The sequence below is a fragment of the Bombus pyrosoma genome, linkage group LG12 (assembly GCF_014825855.1).
Source record: "Bombus pyrosoma isolate SC7728 linkage group LG12, ASM1482585v1, whole genome shotgun sequence".
NCBI classification, from domain to species: Eukaryota; Metazoa; Arthropoda; class Insecta; order Hymenoptera; family Apidae; genus Bombus; species Bombus pyrosoma.
In genome coordinates this window covers 11982819-12008069 of record NC_057781.1, presented here as the reverse complement: position 1 = coordinate 12008069, position 25251 = coordinate 11982819, and the positions used below count along the sequence as shown (strand labels likewise).

Sequence of the window (25251 nt, the reverse complement as noted above, 5' to 3'; positions counted from 1 at the left end):
ATAATTCAAAGCAATAAGCAATGGGCATATTGTTATATTATAATACGCTACATTAGATTATATACGTACTTGGAATAACAATAAGATTGGAATTCGGAATACGTACGCATATATAATATACATAACATGATATTATTATTTGAATTATATATGATTATTTTCGAATAACGAGTGTTTCTAGTTTTAAATAAAATTGAAACATTATATAAATTATTATGAAATGTGTTGCAGTAGAAAATAGCGAAGATATAAATAATATTCTCAAATATCCAAATTTCTACATTTGAATTTTTTAGCTACTTTTAAATGTCATTTATTTATTCCTTGTTCACTATTATACAGATCATCATATAGAAAGAAATTTATTCAAACTGATGTAAGGTTCATATAATATAATTTTGACTTTCCATTTCCATCCGTTTCATTGTTCAGATAAGGTTTTAAGAAAGATAAATGTCCACAATCCACTTGTTTCAGTTTTCACGCTGGTAGCGCACGTGGGAATTCCTCGTGATAGTAAAAACAGGAAGGTTAATAGACGCGAGTGCTATCGACCTAGTCGGCCAACGGTTATAACAGCATTTTAAAGTACAGTAAACCATGTCGTGGCTTTTTGGGTATCGTAATGCACAACCGCAAGACTTTTCGCAATTTGTACAACCACCGGCATCCGATGGGGCTGGAGGCGGAGATGATCGTGCACCACCGCCTAGAATTTCTCAAATGGAACCGTATCGATTTGACTCGAGTGCTTTAGAAAGAGCAGCAACAGCTGCCAAGGAGCTCGAAAAATCTTGTATGATCGGTTACTTTCATTTTTTCTTTCGATTAAATATTGTTACGCGAGGTTACGTAAGCAAACAATGATTTCCTAGGTTAAGGACCTCATGTTCTGTATAACATGATACTCCGATAATAGTCTAATTCCATGATGATGCAATGATTCGTTATCGAATACCGTCTTCAGAAATTGTTTTCATCAATGAAAATAGTTATGAAGCGGTAAACTTTTACGCAACTCGCAATACTTTTATTAATAATTTTTCATTTCTCGATCATTCTATAATTTCTCTCCTTTATTTTTTTTATTGATGCGTAAAATAGAGAATTTTGTGATGTAAGTTATTTGAGTTTTTGCATTTTATCCAGCGTATCTCAAACGAGATTCTTATTCTCTTCTTGTTTTTATAGTGCATGCCAAAGAGGCTTTAGAGCTATCTAAAATGCAAGAAACTACCAAACAAATGGAAAGACAAGCAGAAGTAAAAAAGTATGAAGCTAGCATAGAGCAAATGAAAGCTGAACAAAAACGTATTGACGGGGAGGAAAGGAGAAAGGTCTTGCAAGAAGAAACTAAACAACATCAAATGAGAGCTCAATATCAAGATCAATTAGCAAGAAAGCGATACGACGACCAACTGATACAACAACAGAGAATGAACGATGAAAATTTGAGGAGGCAGGAAGAATCAGTGGCGAAACAAGAAGCAATGAGGAAAGCCACGATAGAACATGAAATGGAATTGAGACACAAAAATGAAATGAAAAAATTGGAAGCAGAAGTTAAAGCGAAAGCAAAAATAGACAGAGAAAATCAAGATCTGAATATAGAGCAAATTAGGGTGAAAGCGTCCGAAAAACGAGTAACAGTTTTGGAGTCGATAAAGTGAGTAGAAAAACAATTTGGACGTCGATGCGATAGCGGAATTGAAAGCATCGAATGATATTTATCGAATATTAATTTCAGAACCGCTGGTTCGGTATTAGGCACTGGGCTCACAGCTTTTCTTCAAGACTGGGATAAAGTTATCGCTGCAGCTGGAGGCTTGTCTTTGTTGGCTTTCGGAGTATATACCGCGAAAGGTACAACGGGTGTCGCTGCGCGATACATAGAATCGCGGCTAGGGAAACCGTCTCTCGTTCGAGAAACTTCTAGATTTACAGTATTGGATACGTTACGGCATCCTATCCAAGCGACAAAGAAATTAAAAAATAAACAGACCGATGCTTTATCCGGTGTTGTTTTAGCACCAAAGCTCGAAGAAAGATTACGCGATATCGCGATAGCTACGAAGAATACGAAACAAAATCGCGGGATGTATAGAAATATATTGATGCATGGCCCTCCTGGGACGGGTAAAACAATGTTCGCAAAGAAGTTAGCGGAACACTCGGGTATGGACTACGCGATTGTGACTGGTGGTGATTTGGCGCCATTGGGTCGAGATGGTGTTACTGCTATTCATAAAGTTTTCGACTGGGCAGCAACGTCCAGAAAAGGTCTTTTGCTTTTCATCGACGAGGCGGATGCCTTTTTAAGGAAGCGATCGAGTGAGCATATTTCAGAAGATTTGAGAGCGATGTTAAATGCGTTCCTCTACAGAACTGGTGAGCAGAGCAACAAATTCATGTTGATTCTCGCTTCAAACACTCCAGAACAATTCGATTGGGCTGTAAACGATAGATTGGATGAAATGGTAGAGTTTCACTTACCGGGTCGGGCAGAGCGTGAACGTTTAGTTCGACTTTATTTCGACAAATTCGTTCTTCAACCAGCGATCGAGGGCAATAAAAGGTTAAAAGTTGCACAATTTGATTATAACGCGCTTTGTAGTAAAGTAGCCGAAATAACCGAAGGAATGTCTGGAAGGGAACTAGCGAAATTAGGTGTCACCTGGCAAGCAGCAGCTTATGCTTCCGAAGATGGTGTATTAACGGAACAAATGGTTATCGATAAGTGCAATGAGGCTGTTAAGCAACACAAGCAAAAGGTGATAAATAATTACTTTTTACCGTTCTTACTTTCTTATAATGTTGAGAAATTATTTATAATATTTGTTTTTGTTTGGGATTTGTATAGGTTCAGTGGCAGAGCGAACAAGAAAAGCAAGAGGCGAAATCGATTTACGCCACTGAAAAAGAAATAGAGATCCAACCTATAAAATCCAAGACAGCAGTCGAATCATCATCGGACACAACTTCCATAGCGACGGCTTAATTAATTACCGTAATTGCACAAAATGTTGCAAGCGATATTTCATTAAGAAATCAATTATTAGTAAATGACAATGGAGAAGGTGTAAATGATATTGTTACGAGAGGACGGAATTAATACTGACTTCTTGTTTTCTATACAAAATATACGTGTATAAATATTTTAAGGTAGAAGTATATTTGTTGTAAATTCCTAGTTAGATTAAACATTACGTACACTTATATACATACATATATATAAATATATATATATATATATTTATATTTGTGTGTGCGTGTGTGTGTGTATTTGTATATAAGAGTGCTTGACTGACAGCGAATATGCTCTAAAACGTACTTCGGTTACAATTTAATGGAGGCAGAAGTCTTACAAATCCTAAAAAAATTCACACGAATCATTAAAATTCAAATATGTACTTTAATATTTTACTACCAGCTTCGTTCTTTCTTTTCGCTTATTTCTAAGTAGTAAGTTTCTTGAGCTTTTCTGTATATTGTCAATTTCGTATTAGCGAATTTATCGGATTAAATAAATAGTAACAGAAAATTCTCAGGAATCCAGAAGTAGTAGGTTTTAAATTGATAATAAATTGTTGGAAAATAGGATGCAGATTTAATCGATATCATTCAACAGTACTACTAAAGAGTTCATGTACATGTAATATCCTATCTTATAAGTTTCTGTATCTAAATTACAATAATCATAGATATATAAACATTAAAATAATTCGATATAAACGTTTAAGGAACGTTCAAGTGTACTCTTATAATTATTAATAAATATTTAATATCTTTTTATTGTTATTTATTTAAAAAATTAAATTCTTTTAAATTAATTACTTATTGTTTGAAAAATAAATGTTCTTTATTACCAACATCGACGTTATTATAGAAGAACTTACAAGCACTAAAATATAAATTCGATTTGAAAAGAAATATTAATTAACATGTTAACACGAGATGTAGCATTTGTAATAAAATGAACAGCAAGGAAAGAAAGAGTAAGATAGTGCTAAAAATATAAACTTTCACGTATCAAGCGAAAAGAAATATTTTTACATTAGAAGTATTATTTATTCAAAAAATACCGCTGGTGAGATTAAAATTAAGCTGATACTGTCATATTTAATTACTTAATTTAATTAATTAATATACACGTGCAACGTTTGCATACTTAACTCTTTCAGTAAATTATATACACTCCCATCTACAAGTTACTTGACACTTGCATACTTTGAACAAAATTAATGTATTATTATACATATTCTTGACATAACGTACGTAGTTTTAACATTTGATATAAATGCTAATTTTATTTTATAATATAGGTCATAGTATAAAATCATGCATATCTTGATTTAATTGAGTAACTTATGGGTAAACAATGAGTATCAATACAGAAAGTCGTATTTACATTCAAACAATCACTATGGTCAAAATAAGCAAGTGTCCGGTGGCTTATGAACAGGACTGCATGTAATTCTTTCGAACTCTATGTAGCATACAATCGTGCTTAGTACATTTACATTTCGCACGCTATATGAATCGAGCTATGTAAATTTTACGAGTTCATTGAAACAAAAAACACGTAAGTCTTCAAATATACATATACTCTCCAAACTACTTTTCTCAGCATTCAATTATTTTTACCCTCTCTACGTAAATACTGACAGAGAAACGAATTTAAAATGTATTTAATTTAGAAGAAGAAAAAAAAGAACGAACGAAAGACAAAGAGAATGATATAGAAAAAGCATATTGTTTTAATTTTATTTCAACAGGATTGTAAAATCAGTCTCTTATTAAGAAGACATTTTGTAAAAAGCCACGCACGTACATTTCAGGTTCCCTTTGGTATTTAATTGGTCTTTACCACTATTTGTGTATAAAATCAATTAGTTACAATAATTACGTTCAATCTCTAACGCGAAGCCCCCAAATACTTGTTCTTCGGACACCAATGGTTGGTCTTGCAACGGAACTGTATAGGAACTTATTAAGTTGGGTTTCGCCACAGGTAACTTGTAATGATTTCAGTACTGGTTCGGGTATTACACCAAAAACATCCAAATATAACAAAGATGGCATATACGCCAATGTTACGTACGTCGACGGAGGTATACCATAACAACGACTTAGCGACAGATGCTCTAATTTTGACAAATCAAGTAAATTACGAACAGTATTCATTGTAAGCATAGTACAATCGCTCAAATCTAATTCTACCATATCTGGGCAACTTTTCACTAAATCCTTAACATCTGAAACAAGGAAAAAAAAAAGAAAAATACTGTCAGTCGAACTAGCATGACGGATAACCAGATTTCACATAAATTTTCGAAACCACGAAACTTGTACTTACTATCATCTGTAATGGTTTTTCTGCATCCAGCTATATTTAAACGCGTGACGGATGAAGGTAACGATTTACAAAGTAACGCCATAGTATCGGTATCTAAACCACACCAAGCCATATTGACAGCATTGAGACTGAAAATATTAAAATAACACGTTAAAAAACATTTCTCGCTAACCAACGCCAACCAAATTATTTCTCGCAAATAATTTTTCTTACTTTGTAAGCTTCATCAAATCCTTGATACATTCAATGTCCATACCTTCGCACATCGTTAAATTTAAAATTTCTAAGTCATTATTATCACTGATAGCTTTGCAACATGATCTATTCACTGTACACTTTTCTAGAGATAATTTTTTAAGGTATTTACACTTAGATAATAACATAGCTAATCCATCTGGAGAAATCACTGCCATCGAAAGGTCAAAGTACTGCAGTTTACTAATATAACCGTCGATAAGAACTTCACTGTTTTCAAGAAATACAGGATCTGCAATTTCTGCTTGTGCAAGTCGAAGTATTTGAACACCTCGTGGCAATATATGACCCAATGTACCTTCGTTCAAGACTTTGCTGCCTAAATCCAACCTGCTCCATAACGCTTCATCTCGCGCTATTTGACACCATCGTTTACAGACCAACATGGAACGTACCTAACAAAAAAAAGAAAGAAAGAAAAAAAAGAAAAGAAGACAAAAAATAGAAAAAGAAGAAAGGCGAACAGGACATAAAATATTTGATGTTATTCATATGCTTTGCCCATTAATTATCTGTGTTATTTATTTCTATTAATTTGTAATCTTACCAGACATTTCTTTGGAAGCCATTTTAATATCATTAAGATCATCTCATCAGATAATTTGTTAAACTTATCTTCACCAAGGATCGAAAGTTTTCTTTTTCTCCTATATAGATAGAACTGTTCAAGGCTACTTTCTCTGGTTGAAGCATTAAGATTGTCTGTAGAAAAAGTTTCTTTCGTATCGATAAAATTATCTATTTCCACCCTAGAGGAATAACCAGATTCGTTTCCAATTGCTGAATATGTTGCAAATTCATCCAGTTCGTACGGATTGGGATCCAATCTTCGAGTAGCTTCCAAACTTTTGAAAAATACGTTAAGAAATATGTGAACATGTAAGCGAACTGATGAAAAGAATCTTTACAGTTAAAATACAAACCTGTCTATACTAGTGGTATCTAAGCTGGAACCTCTATAAATGCACTCTTGACTTTGAGAGTCATTCATCTTTTTATATTGTCCATTGTTATCCAAGATAGTAGGCGAGATTGTTTGTTCAAAAGAATGAGACTTTTTCATACTTTCACAATTCGATGCTCCATCTTCTAACATACTGACACCCATTTCTTCTAAGATTTCAGGTTCTACAAGGCTTGTATCACCAGAACACGACCATTTTGCACTATGTTTGGAGGTGCTGTTCAAACTGTCGTTTAAGTTGTTATTACAGCTGTCATCTAAGCGTAGTTGTTTGCTGTCAAATATATTTGCATATACAAAATTAATTACTGACAAGCTTACATTTACATAGTATGATCAGATAAAAAAGAGAGTAGAAAAAAGGCAACCTGTTCCACCAAGGTGAAGGAGGTGATCTTTTGGACATAGTAATTTCTAAGTCTTCCTTAAGACTAGTATGTTTTGTCACGCAGAAGTGCACAGATTGTGTAGAAACCTACAGATTGGCATATAGGAAAAATTATGTTTGACTTAGATCATAAATAGCTTGATGTTTAAGGTCAAAGATCACTGTCAAACTGAACATAAACAGAATTTCTAATTACAAATAAATGAAACAAGAAAAATAGGCAATCCATATAGACTAAAATGTACATCAAGCGATTTTTAGTAAACATTTGTATTTGGATCTAATTAGTATAAATGATCATACGAGTAATTGAACATGATTAACATAACTCATAATTGGTGAAAATCACTAAAGGAAAGCAATTTAAAAGATATGGTGCGGTAAGAATGTTATCAGTATAGCTATTAACTGGATATTTTTAACGAAATATTTGTGAGTCTGATAATTTAGTAATTATACTTATAAATCAAAGAACACAATCTTCCCACTATCTTACTAAGAAAAAACTACAAAATCATCGAAACATAGAAGAAATTACGATGATTCAACTAATTCCCCAACCGACAGTTTATTAATTTTCCGTATGAAGAGAAAAAATAGTTTTTTGTGGTAGAGCAACCAGTCGAAGAACGTAATTGGGGAAAAAAGTGATTTCAATATCTTTCGTTGGTGAATTTGTCATTTATAAATTTGGAGTATCTGGGGTGACAAACAAACCGTGAACGAATTTTGATCTTTTCGACGAAAAGAATGAAAATTTGTTATATCTTGCGAATAGATTTCGCAAGAATTATTCACTGGGAAAGGTTCTTAACCTTACCTGTGGGCGCGAAATATGCACCTGCATCACCCTGAGCAACAGGTAAGAGAGATGTATACGATGATTACGAAAAACTGGATAGTTTTATTTCGAAGGCGGGGAATTTCAGTAAAATGAGATTACCTTTCGGGAGGCGAGAATTCTTTGGAATTTTCGAGACGGTGTTCGTTGAGCCTCGCGTGCTCCGCCACGACGGAATTCATTTTTGGCGGAATCCGGTCACCGTATCCCTTTTTTCAATCGCCACTGGTTCCACGCATGGAAAACAATCGTTAGCGACGAATCCCAATTGCTCGAATCACTCGCGACCATTCGATCTATTCCCTTGGTCTCTTATCCGATTGGTTGACGGTTCAATGATCTCGAGACGGCGGGAAATTGAGGGATCGATCGTGCGCGCCAACTGTTTAACATTACTTACCTAAACTCTAAACCATCCGATCGGCGCTGTTGTGCTTTTTCCGATTGTTATTGTTTTAAAAGTTTGCGTAACCGCAACTGCTTCCTTAGAAACTCCAATCCGGCCAGAAAATTTATTTTCATTTCTACTCACCCTGTTTCCATTTATTACAACTTGTTTCGTTTACGTTTTAATGAATGTACGTGCGTATATAGCCTTTAACTAAAAAATCTAATAGATAAACAAAGGAATTTGTCTCTGGCAATATTTATATGCATACGTCACTGCTTCGACTCTATTAATTTTCGATCTTCCGTTTCTCATTTCGGACGTTTGTCCCGAAATTGACTAAATCGGACGTTTTTCTATGGAAGTCGAATCGAGATTGAAGCGGCTGTAATCCTTGTTCGTGCCACCAGCCGTATCTGAAATCGGAATCATTGATTGATTAAAATAAAATAAAGAGAAACGAATAAAGAAGAGCCTTGTATCGTTTTCATAAGATTTAAATTACGCATTGCTGCTAAGCAAAACTGGCGGGCGTCTACTACAATTGCCACCGTTTTCCTGCTCTTCCGTAGTTTCCTCGAATGTACGAATCGTGTTGAAATTGTTCGCTCTAGTTTCGTATTCCTTCGAGTAAAATTTTGGTGTGATCGATTCTTCTGTAATTGTAACACACTATATAATCGATATCATAGTTTTTATAATAATAAACAATAATTTGTTGGTAAAAAAATTTTCTTTGTTCCACGTGATAAGAAAGCGATACGTTTTAAAAATCGTATAAACTATACCGTTGATTTTCGACACACGTATGTTCGATTTGCCAATTAATCTATCTTTGGAAAAACATAATTTAAAAGGTGGTAATTTTTCTAATTGTTTGTCCACCGCGGATGAGTTGGAACCGTGAGAACTCGTTCGATTCATAGTTGTTCTCCTCGACTTTCTTTTTTTCGTACGTGGAGAAATCCTCATGGACACTCCGCTGCCGCTAAATAACGGTAGGTAGCAGCGGAGTAGTGTCGCGGACTCCTCTACCGACTACGTGGACTAAAACTCCACGTTGGCCATCCTATGCGTATGACAGGGGGTGCTCCGGGAACTTCGGTTGAATTACTTCTGTTGCAAAAGAAATTTCCGGTACCGGGAATCGAACCCGAGCCTCCTGGGTGAAAGCCAGGTATCCTAGCCACTAGACCATACCGGAGTCCTGCTCGACCTAAGGCGACGACGACACTTACGTTTATTGAAGATCGGCTGTATCGTGTTAACACAGATGACAATCTATACAATGAAGGAGATGGAGGTGGGGATATATTTGGTCGATACGCTCCGGAGCAATAATACATGTACGTTATAAATGAAAGGAAACAGGGATGGGGTTTGTTTCACCCGACCGCGTCTTGCGTTGCTTGCGTTCACCGATCGTCACGTTCATTTACATACATCGTAATTCATTTTCCTCGAATTTCCACATCAGTCAATTATTTTCGACTCGAGTCACTTCAAGGTCATTGGACATGGGACGCGGTACATGTTTGGATACGTTTCAACGATAAACAAAATGTAAATCGTTAAAGAAACATTGCTATTACCAAGCATTTCACAAGATCTCATCAAAAGAATATATGAACATGAATATGACAAATAAAAGATATTCGAGCACAGAAGAGTTAGGTGGGCACTCTGTATATTAAACTATGCAATTTCGAAGACGCTGAAAATCGAATTTCCAATTTTGCAATCCAAAATGAACTTCTTTTGCGGTTCAGTTGCATGTACTTCGAATTCAAATTGAGCACACTTTGATCAAAATTAGAGAATCAAACCTTGACTTACAATTGAATTTGAAATAAATTCCAACGAGTTAATCGAGAGAATTGTACCGTGTGCCGTTCGTTCGACGACGATCGTGCCAACATATCGAGGGAAATGTTCTTGTAGCAAAGCAAGAATACCCTCGTAGACGAAGCTAAAGGGGTATAGCTATTAAACCGAAATGAGAAATATATGCGTATAGGTGCTGGTTTATCGATTAAATGCTATTTTATTAGGAAGCTTACAAAGTTTTCATAAGACTTGCTCGCTTTTACACGGAAAAAAACAATGCCGTTCGCAACTCGGACAATTCCAAGTTTTGAAAATGTTTCTCTTCCTCTCTTTCTCTCCCTCATTCTTTCTTTCACTACCCTCTCTCGTGTCTTGAGTTCGAATCGCAGCCAAAATTACTTTGTAAGAGATTGTGTATTTTGGAAACTGTTTCTATTCGTACGATCGAAAAAACCATACATACATATGTATAGAGTTAGCAATAATGCTTCACACTTACAATATTTTCGTATGGTAAAATGCATTCTCTCCATTCTTACCATCATCGTTATCCGTTTTCTCTTTCTCGGTTGGTGGTTGGTTGGTCGGTTTCCGTGCGAAAGAGAACCCTAAAATTTCGCGTCGTTTTTTTTTCACAGAAAAAAAGGACGAGCATCGTCCACACGGTCAATTCGTTACTTTTGACTCGATAATAGCTGATAGGTCATGCAAAAATCGACGAAGGAGAGCAACGACGGGCTTCTTCGTGAATATTCGTAAAACGTAAAGGAATCGCAACACGCGGCTTCAGGCTTACGAATAGTTAAAATAAGAAGCAGACGAGGAAAAAAAGAAAAAGAAAAGGAACTGACGTTCGTTTAAAAAGCATTCGTAATATTCTTTATTCGTCTTTTAAGGGCCTTTTTTCTTTTTTCCTCTCTCTCTCTCTCTCCCCCTCCCCCCACCCTCCCTCTCTTTTTATACTGCTCTTTTGTATAATATAAAAATGAACGTAACAAAAATGCTGCTTCTTCCGGGGCATACAACAGCGTACAATAGCATGCAACACGCTCCTTTTTACTTTCGTTTAAGATTAGGAACCGTAGTTCGAAGATGCAAGAGCGGTAATGCGAAAGAAGATAGGTCTGCTGTGTATTACCAGGAAGAAACGAGTAACGTTGCGCATTTCATGCGTAAACTGTATTAGCATACCATTGGGATATGTTCGCAATACTCTTTCACCGGTTCTTATAATTTTCGATCGATCGAAGATCGTCAACGTACCGATTATACGATCTATTAGAAAGATACGCGTCGTTTAAATTTTAAGCGGGAGTCGTCCAACTTCGAGAATGGGGAATACGCATGCGATATTTTAGTTTCTTTCTTTATTGGAATAGTATACGCTTTAAATCGCTATATATCACGCCGTTCGATGAACGAGTAAACGAAACTACGCTACAGATGCGTTTGCGTATACATCGTCCTAACACAAATACGAAACAATTATAAGACGCGCGAGTTTTTTTTTTTTTTTTTTTCACGATGATCGAAGAAAGACTCATCGGTAGAGTAGCGCAGCAGTATCTTACCTTAACTGTTAATTTTACAAACCTATACAAAGGTGTTTACCATTTCGCTTATAGGCTAAATATCGTTTTATCATTCGATCTTGCAATGACGCATACGCATACGCATTAACGCACATACAAATATATACATACATTCGTACAGGCATACAAAATACACAAAATACACATGCTCTCCAGCATGTACACTCAGAAATTCGCAAATTCATTCACGCTATTACAATTTATAGATCTATATTATTATGGCCATGTATCCTTAGTGTGATTCAGTTGCTTTCCTCACGCAAGACTTGTCGCTGCTCGTCCTTTACTCTACGTACTCTCTTCTTGCATTTCAATGTTTCCTCGAGAAATTATCGTTATATATCGCTAACATACTGACGATACACATTTGTTAGGACGCACGCTCGATCGATATCGAGATTTTATCGAGATGATGGCAATTTGAGGGAGCGCTGATCGAACGAAATACTATGTAAGAAAAACATACCGTGTGAAAAATGGATATCGGTCGAGAATGCATTCAGTTTTCATGAAAATATTGTTATTACCGAGGCTGTGATCGGTTACGCCATACGTTATTGTAATCGAACAAACGAAACGAATAAAAAAAATGCATCGCTAGAAAATCGAAAAAGAAAGATGCGTACATCCTAGAGAAAGGCGTCCATTGATAACGCATGACAATAATGCTGAGAAATATGTAACTCGAAAGATACGATCCCGTGCAAATGGTAACGTACTCTTCCAGTCGTCGTTTCCAATTTGCGAAAAAATTTAGGGAAAAAAAAAAAAAATAGAAAAAAGAAGAAAAGGCCAAGAACCCGCGGTATATTCGTGTTTCTTAATGGCTTTCGTGATTAAGAAGTCACGGATCTAATTAATGTGTAATGCTTTTTTTCGTCTCTACGTCGTAAGCACATGCAACAATGATGCATGCGTATTCTTACATAATTTTTCTCACTACGAGAAATCGCTAACGCTACTTCCGCTAACAAATGTTCTCACTTTCAAGGGAATTGCCAATTTTCCTTGGAACTTGAAACATTTGGATGGACGAATTTGATGGTGTAACCGTAATCAAACATTTGTTAACGATCGCTTATACGCATTAGTCTCTGTGGCGTTTGCTGTCCATGGGATTCGAATAAAGTATGTATGTATGTATGATGTATATGGCAAAATGATACCTGCTATAGGAGAGAGTTCTGTTTTATGATCCTCCGTCCTTGGGAGGAAAGTCTAATAATGCTGCTGTCGAGCTATTTGCGTCGACTATTAGTCTGTGTATATGCAATGTATATCGTAATGTCATTGGGCAAAGCTTTTCAGGGTTAATTCGTAAGAAGAAAGAACAAGTAACGATTAATTTTCAACCCTGGATGGACTTCGATTGCATACAGACATCATAAGCTCTTTCTCCTCATTCTTCTCTTCAAACACGATAGTGTGTATGTAATTTGTAACAAATTTGCGCAGCTCATCGTAACTGCCCTGAGTAAAGAGTCTGCCACCGTACAACGCGACTCTATGCAACTATGATACGTAAAATAAATCGTAGTCGAAACGAGTTGTTTGTTTACCGTTTGAAGAAAAATGTTTGCAATTTTTCGTCGCTTCGTTCTTTTCTATTATTTGCTTACGATATCAATCTGAAAGAACACGCAAAATTTTATCCATAAAAATGTTCTTTAGACGATACGAAAGTTCTGCCAAACTTGACGATGGAACATGACATTGGAAATTCGTAGCGTCGCGACCTTGTCTGCATCGTGTACCGCGAGGTAATGGGAATGCAAGATATTTACATTTTATGACAATGAAAATCATCAGACGGAACGAAAGAGACCGATCTTAATCGACAGAGTAAACGCGTAGTAGGTGGGCAGACGATAGAACGACGTTTCGTCGATAAAACTCTACAAAAATACGTAACAGTAATTAATTGGATGTGATATTCATGTTATCTAGGTTCTTTGAGAAAGTTTGTCCGTTAACGTGCGTACGCACGCGCACGTTATCGGATTGACTCCCTCTGTCCCTCCCTCCCTCTCTTTCTCTCATATTCCTGCTCCATGTACTTTCCCTTTTCTCTCTTTCGCTCGGTATACTCTTAATCACTTACGACGCAGGTACAATTTTTTTCTGTATTTTTTTCATTTTTTTCCTTTTTGTTAAACTAACCTTTTAATCTTTCTTACGTACTAACTCTCTATGAAGGTGCTTAAGAGAAATTTACAAAAAATGGCCGTAGTTGTCGTCCCCTTTTTCCCTTCGATACAAATGCGCGTTGTTCCTTCCTTGGAATTTGCTTTACAGTATTTTCGAACTTACACTCTACTACATTCTTAGAAACCTATACTGAGCAAACTATTTGTAACATGCACCAAGATGCGCGGTTTACTCTTCTTACCGCTGTTTTTTTTTCTTTTTTCGTCCGAAGATGCGTTGCTGTTGCTGCTTTTCATAATTCTCGAACAAGTTATCGTTAGAAAAGAAAAGAGAAATGTAACTCGGAGATATTTTGTTGAATAATAGCTATAGTTGCAAAAATATTTAAGACGGAACTAAAAAGAAATTGATTTAATAAAAAGAAACGAAGCAAATATACGCGTATACGATCGGTAAAAATATTCACCAAAATTATTTTTTTTTTTTTTTTTCTTTTGCGTCTCTGTATATCCGTTTCGATAAATTGATATGAACGAGCATATACTATGTACTTTTCTAGATATCATATAATAGCGAAAGTACAGAAACGTTGTATATCTAACGTGACTTATTTTTTATATTATGCTATATGTTCTCATCTAATAGATACCGACGGTGGAATGTACATATTACAAATTTTTTCATTTCTTTACGTTCCTTTAAGTTCTGTACTAAATGTAACCTGAACCGAAATTAAAGCATGCGCGACCATTCAATTGTTCATATGTACATATGTATGTGTATGGAATCTGTGCTGCCTCTGCTTATGTTCGTTCATATTATTTAACGAATGTATCGTATAAAACAACATTCAACAAATAAACCGAACGAATAGCTTGTATCGATTTTAAAAATTTGTAGCGCAAAGACGAGGATTATTATTCAACGGACTCGTCGAAACGAAACAAGAGCACAAAAGAAAAATGGAGAAAAATATAAAGTTAAAGATATATTCGGACACGATATTTCTCTGAATTCTGTAGGAAATATAGAAATTCAGGAAAAATTATTGTCTGATCGAGTGTTGTGTATTGTTGGCGTCGCGCGTGGTTAATCCGTGTATCGGAGCAAAGACACGTCGTTTTATGTCGTCGCTCCATGTGTTGCTGTATAGATATGCTCATGTGTGTAATAACCGTCGATCGTTGCGCGAATCATTGTAATGCAGCTCCTATTATTTTTAATGAAACACAACCTTCGCTTAGCCAATCGTAATGTCGCACTTATGTCATTGTTACTCTTTGTCAATTAACGATAGATAACATTACTGTACACGCTTTCTTCGTATACGTATATTTACGCGGCGAACGTGTAAACATGAATTATACGCGCTACCAAGAAAGGAGACTATCGTTTCGTTCGTAGGAATGTCACCTTTCAGCCACTAACGGACGCGATAACTGTTTTGTTGGTTTGACGTTCGAGTAGATCCGAACGAGCTTTTAAACGGCGCTGCATCAAACGACTCTCGCTCGGCGGTGACAAACCAAACAGCTGAGGGACCGACGAGTCCTTGCCGATCAATCGATTTTTTCCAATGGTTTTCGAATCGGTCAGATCGGTACTCGAACGAATCGAACAAGATTTCAAGCGTGAGTTTACATCGAATTCGTTCGAGGAATGAGTCGCGCAAACCTTACTGTGTTCCGATAATTCACTGTTCGAGTCGGACATGTGCCCGTAAGGATGGTTATCTTCGTCCGTTGACGAAGTGGATAATCTCGGTTCCCTCTTCTCCGCTAATTCCTCCAAATTTACGGAAAAATGTTGAAGTACCACGCGATTCACAGCCATGGCCGATTCGGCAAACGCTGACAGTTCTCTGGCAGAATTATTCCTCCTATAAAGAGAAACGTATCTGTTAATTTTATTTCTTACGTTTATTACGCATATTACCGCAATTACATCAAACTACGTTCGTGACTGAAATTTCTTACGCCAATCGATTAAACTAGCTAAAATTGATCGATCGGTAAATGCCAAGAATAACGAACCTGATGATATTAGGAGTTATGAGAGATTTCTCTGTATTTTCAACGGGGCTTGGACCAGGATTGATCCACGGATGTTTCAGAATACTCTCAGCGCTGAGCCTTTGATGGGCTTCTTTGACCAGCAAGCCCCTGATCAAATCTTTCGCATCTTCCGAAATACACCTCCATTCGTTGTCCGGAAATTCGTATCTGCCTTCTTGAATACTGGTAAATAGAAGTCGTTGGCAAGCCTCACAATTTTCTCCTCTCTCCCAACCACAATCGGATCCGCAATTCCCATAAAAAGGTGGATAACCGCAGAGGAGTATATACATGATCACGCCAAGGCTCCAGAGATCGCAACGCTTATCGTAATAATTCGCTTCACCGGTGAAAGCTCCTACAACTTCTGGAGCCATGAAGTCGGCGCTGCCGACTGGCGTTAAGAGTTGCGGTGTAGCTACAGGGCTTGACAACGAATTGTTGAACTTGATACCCGAACCAAGATCGAAGTCGCATAATTTAATCGGTATGAGCTTATCCGGATACACGCACAAAATGTTTTCCGGTTTCAGATCCCTATGGGCGATACCTGATAAAAGCAAAGATAAGAAATTCGTTAAGAGGATAAACTTGGAGGCGCTGCACGTAGAGATACCGTAATCACATACCGGATATGTACTTAATTAAAATAATTCAAATAAAAGTGGCTCTACCTTTCTTGTGAAGGAAATTTAACGTGCTTGCGATTTCTTGAATTATTTGACTGGCTTCCCGTTCGCTGAAATGAACTCTTTCTTGTATCCGACTCAACAGTTGGCCACCGTTTATTTTCTCGAATACCAGATAAAACTTTACTTCGTCTTCGAAAAACTCAATCAATTGGATGATATTTGGATGGCCCTGGCAATGATGAAACGTTTCGACTTCTTTGAACACACGTGCTCGTGCGTGACCGGGAATTTTGTCGATAATTTTAACAGCATACTCCAGATCGGTATAAAGCGACCTACAAGTTTGAACCGAGGCGTAAGCACCTTCTCCAAGAACTTCGCCGGTCAATTTGTACAGTTCTGAAACAAACACGAAGTCGTATTTTAGTACTAATTTTATAACTGCGGTAATATAACAATAAATAAAATGTAATAGAATAATTTTGAGAACGGAGAGGAATATAGAAAGGAATATAATATAAGAGGGGAGAAGCGAATGGAAACGAATAGGGGGATGGAGAGGGGAAGGAGAGGCTGGATCAGAGAGAGAGAGAGAGAGGAGCCGAGGTTGACCAAAAATAATCGCATCGCGTCACGTACGCCAAAACGAACCGAGTTTCGTAGTAAGCACAACATCCTTTATTATCGCGTTTATCGGAGTAACTCGTACTTTATTCAAAGCAAAGAGCTCGATAGTACAGTTCTTTCGGAAAATCTGTAACTTAAAATTCGCGTAAAATTCGGATCGCGTCTATTCTTCTCTATTTATTCCATAGTGTAATTAACATTACGATGCGCCATCGGAGTTCAAAGAAACAAAAGATGCTGTTGGCTAGAGCATCGTCGTTACGTCGTTGAATATCGATGATTCTAAAAAGGATCGATCACACCCGAGCTCCGCCTGTAGCGCGATCAATCGTCTAATCAGAAGAGTATCAACGAACGAAGGAAGCATCGTTAAGAGTCTCGTACGCGTATAAATAATATATTTTTTCTGTTTTTTTTTCCTGACCGAGAACTTTCAACCTCTGTTAGCTGTTGCCTGACCCTCTCTCGTCGCGTGTCCGCTTGCTTCTTGCTTCCCCAATAACGCAATAACACGATGCTTCCGTTTCATTCTGCACGGCTGCTCGTTCGTTTGTTCATTCCCTAGTTTCAACGTTACAACGTTACGTCGCCTCGACGTATCGTAAGCTGCTATCAACTCTCTTTTTACCTTTCCTTTTCTGTTCCCTAATCAACAGTTTTGCTCTCCCCTTAACCCCCACCTATTTGCCTCTCGCGCCAAAGATACGATTCTCTCTCTGCTTGGCAACACCGCCGACGAATACCTAGCAACCAGAAGCCGATAATACATTTTCATGCCTCCACCGTCTCTCCACTGCCTTTCCTTCTCCCCCTCTATGTTAAATTGCACCGCCGCAACGATTCTATTGTACACATACACATGGCATATATTCTTCAATCCGACGTCGTGATGCATAATCTATGCGTCTAATTTGACTCTCACAACATACGCTTAACGCGTAATGTGTATTTACCAGTGATATTTCTACGATCCTTGTTAACCAGTTTCTATGAGTAAATACAATTGACGATATAGGGAAACAGAACACTTTGTAAGTTTGAAGATTTTAGCATATTTAACGAGTACGCGTTACAGCACACGTGACTGTTGATTATACAAGGATTTGATCTGTGTACGATAACGTACGAGGGGCCGCCTGAAACGAGAAGCTGCAAGTTACGAGACCTGCCCCGACTGGCAAATATCCACAAAGCAAGAGTTATCTAGGAACAAGTAACATAGAGATATAAAATTTGTACGCGAATGAAAAATCGATGTATTTCATAGGAAGAAAATTATTTCGTAGCAATAAAATTGAGAAAATTACAAAAGAATTACGGTTAGAAAATGCATCGGTGTAATGCATGGGAGTAAACGGTGGAAAGAACGAGGGGAAAGGATAATAAAGATTTGAAAGAGAAGGTAGAAATCTGAAGAGGCGATGGAGGAGCTTGAGACTCGAGACGTATCGACGAGTTAACCCGTGGCCCAGATTTGAACGTATACGGGTGCGCTCGTGCCTAGTTTACTACTAGCAGTACGAAGCGGAAGCTTCTCGAACACTGAAATTCTACTATTCTACTGCACTGTACAAAATCGATCGTATAGTGTGACATAATAGTTTCAACTGATCAACTCGGCTAATAATTTTTCAAAAAGAGGTTGTATTCGTTAAATCCTATTCTAGAATACACGATAGACGAACTGAAAACCGAATTAAACGACACATCATCCAAATAATCGAATAAAATAAATACGCTTTGCTATTCGCGTTTTAGTTTGTCCGATATCCCGTTTTTCACGACTATTCTCTGATCTTAAACCGTCCGAAGCCTTATGTCGCTTCTACAGCGACGTTTAAGGCTCGATTTAATTTGTGCTTACAAGTTACTTAGCGACCCTTGTGAGTAGCCCCGAAATTACATTATAATTCAATTTATGGATACATTGATCCTCTATTAGGCGTTGTCTTTTTTTTTTTTTTAGATAGGAATCGCACCGTACTCTTTATAGGCAACAAAATTGTCTAAATAAGCTTATTATGAACGTTAATCTTTACTACGAATAAATCAACTTTTTCTATACTTCCTACGCCTTTGGACGTGCTTTACTTTCTATTCTCTCGATGTAACTACTTTTCATATTGTAGCAAGCAACGTATTTACTATAGAGAGTACAGTCCGCATATATTATTATTATTTATTTATTTATTTATTATTATTATTATTATTATTATTAGGAGGAGGAGGAGGAAAAAATTGAGATTGCGCGCATAATCGATTAATATACTCGTTTCGTATGAATTTCTCAAAGATTCTAAATTTGTATAGGATAACATACCTGCGTGAGGTGAGTCATCGAAGCATGAGTGACAGAGATCGTTAACTCAAACACGTGCCCGCAGTCAAACAACGAATTGACTGTTTACTATTATCTACATTTCCACCTTGCCGTAACCCACCCTGATCGATCTTTGCACTTTCTCTTTCTCTTTACTTTTTTCTTTTCTTTCCGTTGATTTTCGTACTATACGATAAGATAATGTTAGAAAAATCTTTGTATCGTACTTATATCGTTCGACCGAAGTAGCTGAATTAAAGCTATGTACATGCGGATCTTTGATAGGTGTGTACATCGAATCTCGAGATCGACCAATGAGAAATTTTTCAAAAAATATACGTTTATAAGAAGAATTATTCAATAATCGCTATGCGCGATAGATGTGCGATAAACTATGCGTACGTTGTCGTTGGCCGAACAACGCGCACCGCTATTCAATTAAATCGGCCAGGAAGAAATTCTTCACTGCTCGGCCAACGACGCAAGAACAGTACCGAATATTCAGTTACCCATCCACCATTATCGATATTCATCACAGCGCAAGAGTCTACATGTTTTTTCATTTTCTCACAGTGTGTCGCGAATCCTTCCGTAGATGAAACTTTACCTTGAAAACAGGCTGACATCAAAGACGATCCAGAGCGTTTCTTCTTGCGTCTTTTGCGCCTGGCTTCCTCTTGTCGAGCTTGCACGGCGCTCATTGATTCCCCCGTGGTATTCACAGTCTCTCTACAACTTGCCTCTTCTGGAACGAAAATATTGTTATGCTCGATTAATTGCAAGATATTCTAAGACTAAACGTATATAAACGTATATGGTTAAACGTCCATACGCGAATATACATTCGAATATAATATCACAATATCGTAATATAGGAATAACTAAATTATAGCATAGATATAAATAATATGGAAATCACGTGGGGAAAACGAATAGAAAGTGTTTCTGTTCTCCGTTCGTTATTCTCGTTTTATAGAGTACGTGAAAAAACATAATCGCAAAATTAAACGATGAATATCTGTTCGAAATGAACTATGTGTAAATTGTTATAAAATTAGAAACGAGCCGTGTCTCGTGTTTTATGGCTACAGTAGTAATTATCAGGGACAAACGAAGAATAATGAAGACAGAAAGAATATCTGCCCGAGAGTATAGAAAAGTAATATGTAGACAAATTTTGCAAAGCCCCGATATACGGTAATAAGCGGGAATTAGGCAACTCTTGTTTATCCGTGAAAACAATTTCTCGAGAACCAAACGACCAATTATATACATAAATATTTATGTACATAGATATATACACGTGACAATCCCACGCGTTCCTTAACGCTATATCAAATACGATACAGCTCGTTTATTTGTGCACATATTTACACGTGCATGAAAATATTAAAAATCTTAAAAAATTACAAGTTCGCAAACACCAGGACATTACGTATTTCGCTTGGTACATATCAATAATATTTATCTTACCAACCATGGATGATTATATTATTTGATTCATTTCTATAACTGAATGTATAAATACATCGTTACGGTCGAGTTAACGTGACTTCTATCTACTGCCATACACTCTCCTGAAGGAAATTACAAAATGTCGATACAGTCTTCGTTGGCCGTGATATACACGTGTAAGCGAAGAAGGCACAACGAATTTTGTAAATAATCCGACGCATTGAAATACGAAGCTAGTTTTTTAATTTTTCTTTCCTTTTTTCATATACGGCTTTCTGATTTAGGTGCACAACAAGTTAGCGAGAACTATGTAAAACTATCTGTCGTTACGGTAGAAAAATTACGATTAAAAATTAAGTGTGGCGTCGAAAGGTAGCATAAAAGATGTTTGAAAGGTCAAGATCAAGTTGACTAGACGCACGAAGCTGTTCGATGAAATATGAGGAATCGCGCGTGATCACCATATTTGCCGACAACGCGTGGGTCATCGAGTAACACCGCGTGTGCAAATATGTATTTAATGAATCGATAAAGAGCGACGATCTTTGTCTCAATTTCAAACTCACAACTCGAGTTTAAACGATCCGATCGACGCGTGTTTGAATCTGTCACGAACAAAAGTTGCGTTTATTAGTGGAATGATCCGACCGAAGGATACATTTACTTTCAATATGCGATCAAATAAAGATTATCGCATTCTGATATCATAAATTTTCTTGGTACGAAGACAATCGCAATCTCAACGTGCCAAAAAATGATTTAGCCCCGGTCAAATACAATAGACATCGTAGTTAATCATTAACGCTGAACTGAATCGCAATTTAGCCAAGAGCGAATGTGTATACTCTTCTGTTGCCTGTATCAACGATGCAATGCAACGCAATGAAACTCGATGCAAGAAGAAACACAACCAAGCACGGCAAGTACTAAGAGCTCAGGGTTCAATGACTGGCACAGAAAAGGAACGCCGCCATCTTACGCGAGATATACACACGTACGATAATGTTGCTGTATCCGCAAAACCAGCGACAATCGTCGATTCAATATAAAAAACCTAAACGTAAATCCATATACATACATATGTATATATAGAGAATGCGGCATATTTTCTTTCTATGTCCTATGAATTTTCATGAAGAAAGAAAAGAAAAGTGGATAATAGAAGAAACGCCTCCTTTACGAAATGAGTTTCACTCTTGAACGTTCGTCTAATGTCATTTCACGCTTGACAATGTGCACGATATACATGAACACTGTATTCTAACTTTAACGCATTTCAAGGTTAAAAACTCTCCGAGGCTTGCTTTTCGATGGATCTAGCAACAACTAATTCTCTTTTCGTCTGCAATAATATGTTTGGTCTTTTCTGCGACCAAATTTTCAAAACGACGAATCATGGCGTGTGCGATATCAATCAGAAAATTTTTACCTTATGATTACGTTTCGTATTTCGAAAGAAACCATTCTCTTTAAAATGAAGAGTATTTACTAACGACGAATTTGACATGCGCGCGAGGATCTCTCCTCTCCTCTCTCCCTCTCTCTCTCCTTCCATTCTTTGTTTGGGTTACCCTTACCGACACCCTTTGCGATTTGCGTCCAACTCGAACGCGAACCGACTAACCCACTTCGACCCTCAAAAATAATTCAACGATGCACGTTACATCGTCTTAGCGTCATGTCGCGCTTTGATCCGGCTATGCTTCATTTTCTTTCATAATACATATCAACTTTTGCACTCTTCGCTGCACTTTGTATCGCTGTACATTTTCGTTTCTTATTCCTTCTTACCAATATCGCAAAACTACGTATTTTTATACGTTAGAATTTGTTCGATTTCGACGTACGAGAAACAATTTTACAACGAAACATCGAAACAAACGATTGAAACGATACAAAAATACGAACAAAGTACACATAAGCGAAATGCTAAGAATAACCTATTACACGCGTCAAAATAACCAGATAAAATACATATGATATAGCGCGATCGATGTGTGTATATGTGTTCATTTTGATACTGTCAAGTTTTTCAATCGGCATTTTTAGGCGTAAACATATACATGCATATACGAAGTAGTTAAAAGGAGAGTTAGAACGGTACAGTTCAAAAAATAAACCGAGAAATGTAAAATTATATTTAATATAAATTAAGTAGCATTCGGTGGAAACGTCGATTCGATTACTATAAATGTTTCACGGCCGTTCGAATTATATGGTCGTAACTTAGTTATACGAAAATATGCAGTATTACAAACCCTAACCTACAAGATTCTGAATATGCAATAGAGATCTTATTTCGAATTTTAACTTTCGTGATTGAACAAATTTAGAACGAATTTAAACGAAAGGTTCTGAGATAGAAAATTCGAAGCGAAGAACACTGGGAACACGGCGCACCGGCTTCGAGAAAGTTCTTCCGTCAACCGACTTCGATTGTCACGTCCCGCGTTTCTCTTCGCCGATTGATCTTGAAAATTTCTATCACCTATTCTATCAGCGCGATTGTTTATTTTACACGTTTTCTCTCCTTTTTATCCAAATCATACAGTCGATTAATTTAACAGTTAACGATCGAAATAATACTCTTCTTTTTCTTCGACCATTGATAAAGCTCGCACGAAACGAAAACGATATCGCGATGAAATTTATTCGAAACAAACTGTCACGTATCGAAAAGTACAGAGGAAAAGTTTAATATAAACGGATGTTCATCCACTTCACCGCATTGTTTTGGTTGGTTCGTGACATTATCAGCAATGTTAAAATTTCCTCGAATGATTTTGGTATGTCATATCGTTGCGATCGCGTTTGGTTCAAAGTAAATATTTGGACAAGGAAAGATATTCTTACCTCTTGTAACTTCTTGACTCCCGTCTCCTCGTTCTTCCAAGATTTTCTCCACCATTTTTGCACGCAACAATTCCACTTAGCTTCGATGGTTTAATATCCCAAATAAAAGGGTGAAAGAGGAAAATGTAGTTCTCGTTTGAAACAAAACTCTGTTTTGTTCCTTTTTCCCTCTTCTTCGAGTCTCCTTTCTGTTTCGTTTAGCGAACAGCAATGAAACTCTTTCTCCTCCTATCTCTTAATCCGATATCAATAATTATAAAAAAGAGTCAGTCGTATATACAAAAACATGTAAATCCACTAAGTTACTGATATAATCTTCTTTCCCACTATTTCAATTTCCCAAACCACTGTACGTTGCTTTCTTCGATCCTTTCTCTTCTCCCTTTACCGACGTACTCCCGTTTTTGCTTTCGCTCTCTATCTCGCTCGTTCTCGATGTTTCTGTCTCGGGATAATTCGATGTATATCAGCGTCGGTATCACAGATATAAATAAATATATAAAGACTATTTCTCTGTTTCTGTAGCTCTCGCGACTTACAGAAGCGACAAACGATGCTACACTACTATGGTAGATGATACGCGTCGTAGCTGAATCGTTTGAATAAATACTATCACAGACTTAAACACTGCGCGCCTTTTCTTCACTTTTTTCTATTTCTTCCTCTTCACTGTCTTCAGAACTATAGGTATACGAATAAATAGTTCTATCGTCTTGCCCTATCACTTTCGAACTGATGAGACGTTTTGTCAGCGGATGAATCTTCTCCGCTGAAACCAAAATTTCTGCACGACTCCTCCTCGATTTCTTCTCGATTAACGTCGAAACTTCGGCTACTTCTGCACCCTTCAATCTCCTGCTCGTACTCTGAGACTTTTCGCCGGATAAACTAAAGCTTTTCCGTATACGAAAATCTCCGCGGATGGTCGCTGATCCGTTGTCGGTATCGCACAGCCTTTCGCACGTAGCGGTAGCCCGGCTCGGAAGCGCATTAAAAATCCTTCAGCTAACACATCGAGTCTTTCCTTTTACCTTCCCTCACTGCTCGGCAGTTGGTTTCCGACTGAACTCTGCAAGATGGCCACTTCGCTTACTAACAGCCTGCCCCCTCTCCAACCTCACTGTTCTCGTCCCGGCACTCCCGGCAGCATCGATGTCCGCTGCTCCCACCACGCTCGCGCCGTTCCCTCTAACCTCCCCACTCCCGTGTCGTTTTACTTCTACGTAGGATCGGGCGACTTCGTCGACGCCCTCTGAAACGACGCCGCGTCACGTAGCTCCTAGCCAGGGGTTCTCGAACGCTCCGAACTACACTCACGTAATTACCGAATCGTATGATGCAATCTTTACATGATTTGCAATTCTATTTTCAATGAATTCATCATCGATATTTTATAATTGAATACTTACTTGACATTTGTTTGTTACCATGCAAATCTCACTTAGAAAGCTGTCCTATGAATTATGAATCGCGATTGAAAGTAGTCGTAACTACTTTAATACTCGGGCTAACAATAGGAAAATTAAACTTTAAAAACACTTTCCCCCTTTC

The 25251-nt window shown here is 37.3% G+C and overlaps 4 protein-coding genes and 1 non-coding gene across 8 annotated transcripts; 1 reads left to right on the top strand and 4 right to left on the bottom strand.

Moving 5' to 3' along the window:
• Positions 1 to 384: 384 nt before the first annotated feature.
• Positions 385 to 3788, top strand: LOC122573925 (ATPase family AAA domain-containing protein 3A homolog). The gene is made up of 4 exons (XM_043740932.1): positions 385 to 796; positions 1192 to 1666; positions 1748 to 2771; positions 2861 to 3788. The coding sequence occupies exons 1-4, from the start codon at positions 601 to 603 to the stop codon at positions 2996 to 2998; spliced, it is 1833 nt and encodes a 610-aa protein (XP_043596867.1). The 5' UTR covers positions 385 to 600; the 3' UTR covers positions 2999 to 3788.
• A 951-nt stretch (positions 3789 to 4739) lies between these two features.
• On the bottom strand, positions 4740 to 8135 carry LOC122573927 (S-phase kinase-associated protein 2). 4 transcript variants are annotated; one of them, XM_043740935.1, is made up of 8 exons: positions 7907 to 8135; positions 7784 to 7814; positions 6944 to 7050; positions 6535 to 6849; positions 6159 to 6456; positions 5570 to 6006; positions 5357 to 5484; positions 4740 to 5255 (listed from the first exon to the last, which is right to left on the bottom strand). In XM_043740935.1, exons 1-8 carry the CDS (start codon positions 7984 to 7986, stop codon positions 4909 to 4911), a joined length of 1743 nt encoding a protein of 580 aa, XP_043596870.1. In that variant the 5' UTR covers positions 7987 to 8135; the 3' UTR covers positions 4740 to 4908. The 4 variants fall into 4 exon arrangements, with proteins under 4 accessions (XP_043596870.1, XP_043596872.1, XP_043596873.1 ...); XM_043740937.1 differs by lacking the exon at positions 7784 to 7814 and having other exon boundaries at positions 7907 to 8037; XM_043740938.1 differs by lacking the exons at positions 7784 to 7814; positions 7907 to 8135 and adding an exon at positions 7681 to 7763.
• Positions 8136 to 8301: 166 nt separating this feature from the next.
• On the bottom strand, positions 8302 to 9264 carry LOC122573939. Its single transcript, XM_043740958.1, has 3 exons — positions 8981 to 9264; positions 8698 to 8848; positions 8302 to 8608 (listed from the first exon to the last, which is right to left on the bottom strand). The coding sequence occupies exons 1-3, from the start codon at positions 9162 to 9164 to the stop codon at positions 8482 to 8484; spliced, it is 462 nt and encodes a 153-aa protein (XP_043596893.1). The 5' UTR covers positions 9165 to 9264; the 3' UTR covers positions 8302 to 8481.
• A 60-nt stretch (positions 9265 to 9324) lies between these two features.
• On the bottom strand, positions 9325 to 9396 carry Trnae-uuc. Its single transcript has one exon. It is a non-coding gene; the product is annotated as a tRNA-Glu (tRNA).
• Positions 9397 to 10216: 820 nt separating this feature from the next.
• LOC122573894 (MAP kinase-interacting serine/threonine-protein kinase 1) lies at positions 10217 to 25251 on the bottom strand. Its single transcript, XM_043740838.1, has 6 exons — positions 25110 to 25251; positions 23701 to 25007; positions 20000 to 20137; positions 16488 to 16844; positions 15793 to 16363; positions 10217 to 15638 (listed from the first exon to the last, which is right to left on the bottom strand). The coding sequence occupies exons 2-6, from the start codon at positions 23753 to 23755 to the stop codon at positions 15176 to 15178; spliced, it is 1584 nt and encodes a 527-aa protein (XP_043596773.1). The 5' UTR covers positions 23756 to 25007; positions 25110 to 25251; the 3' UTR covers positions 10217 to 15175.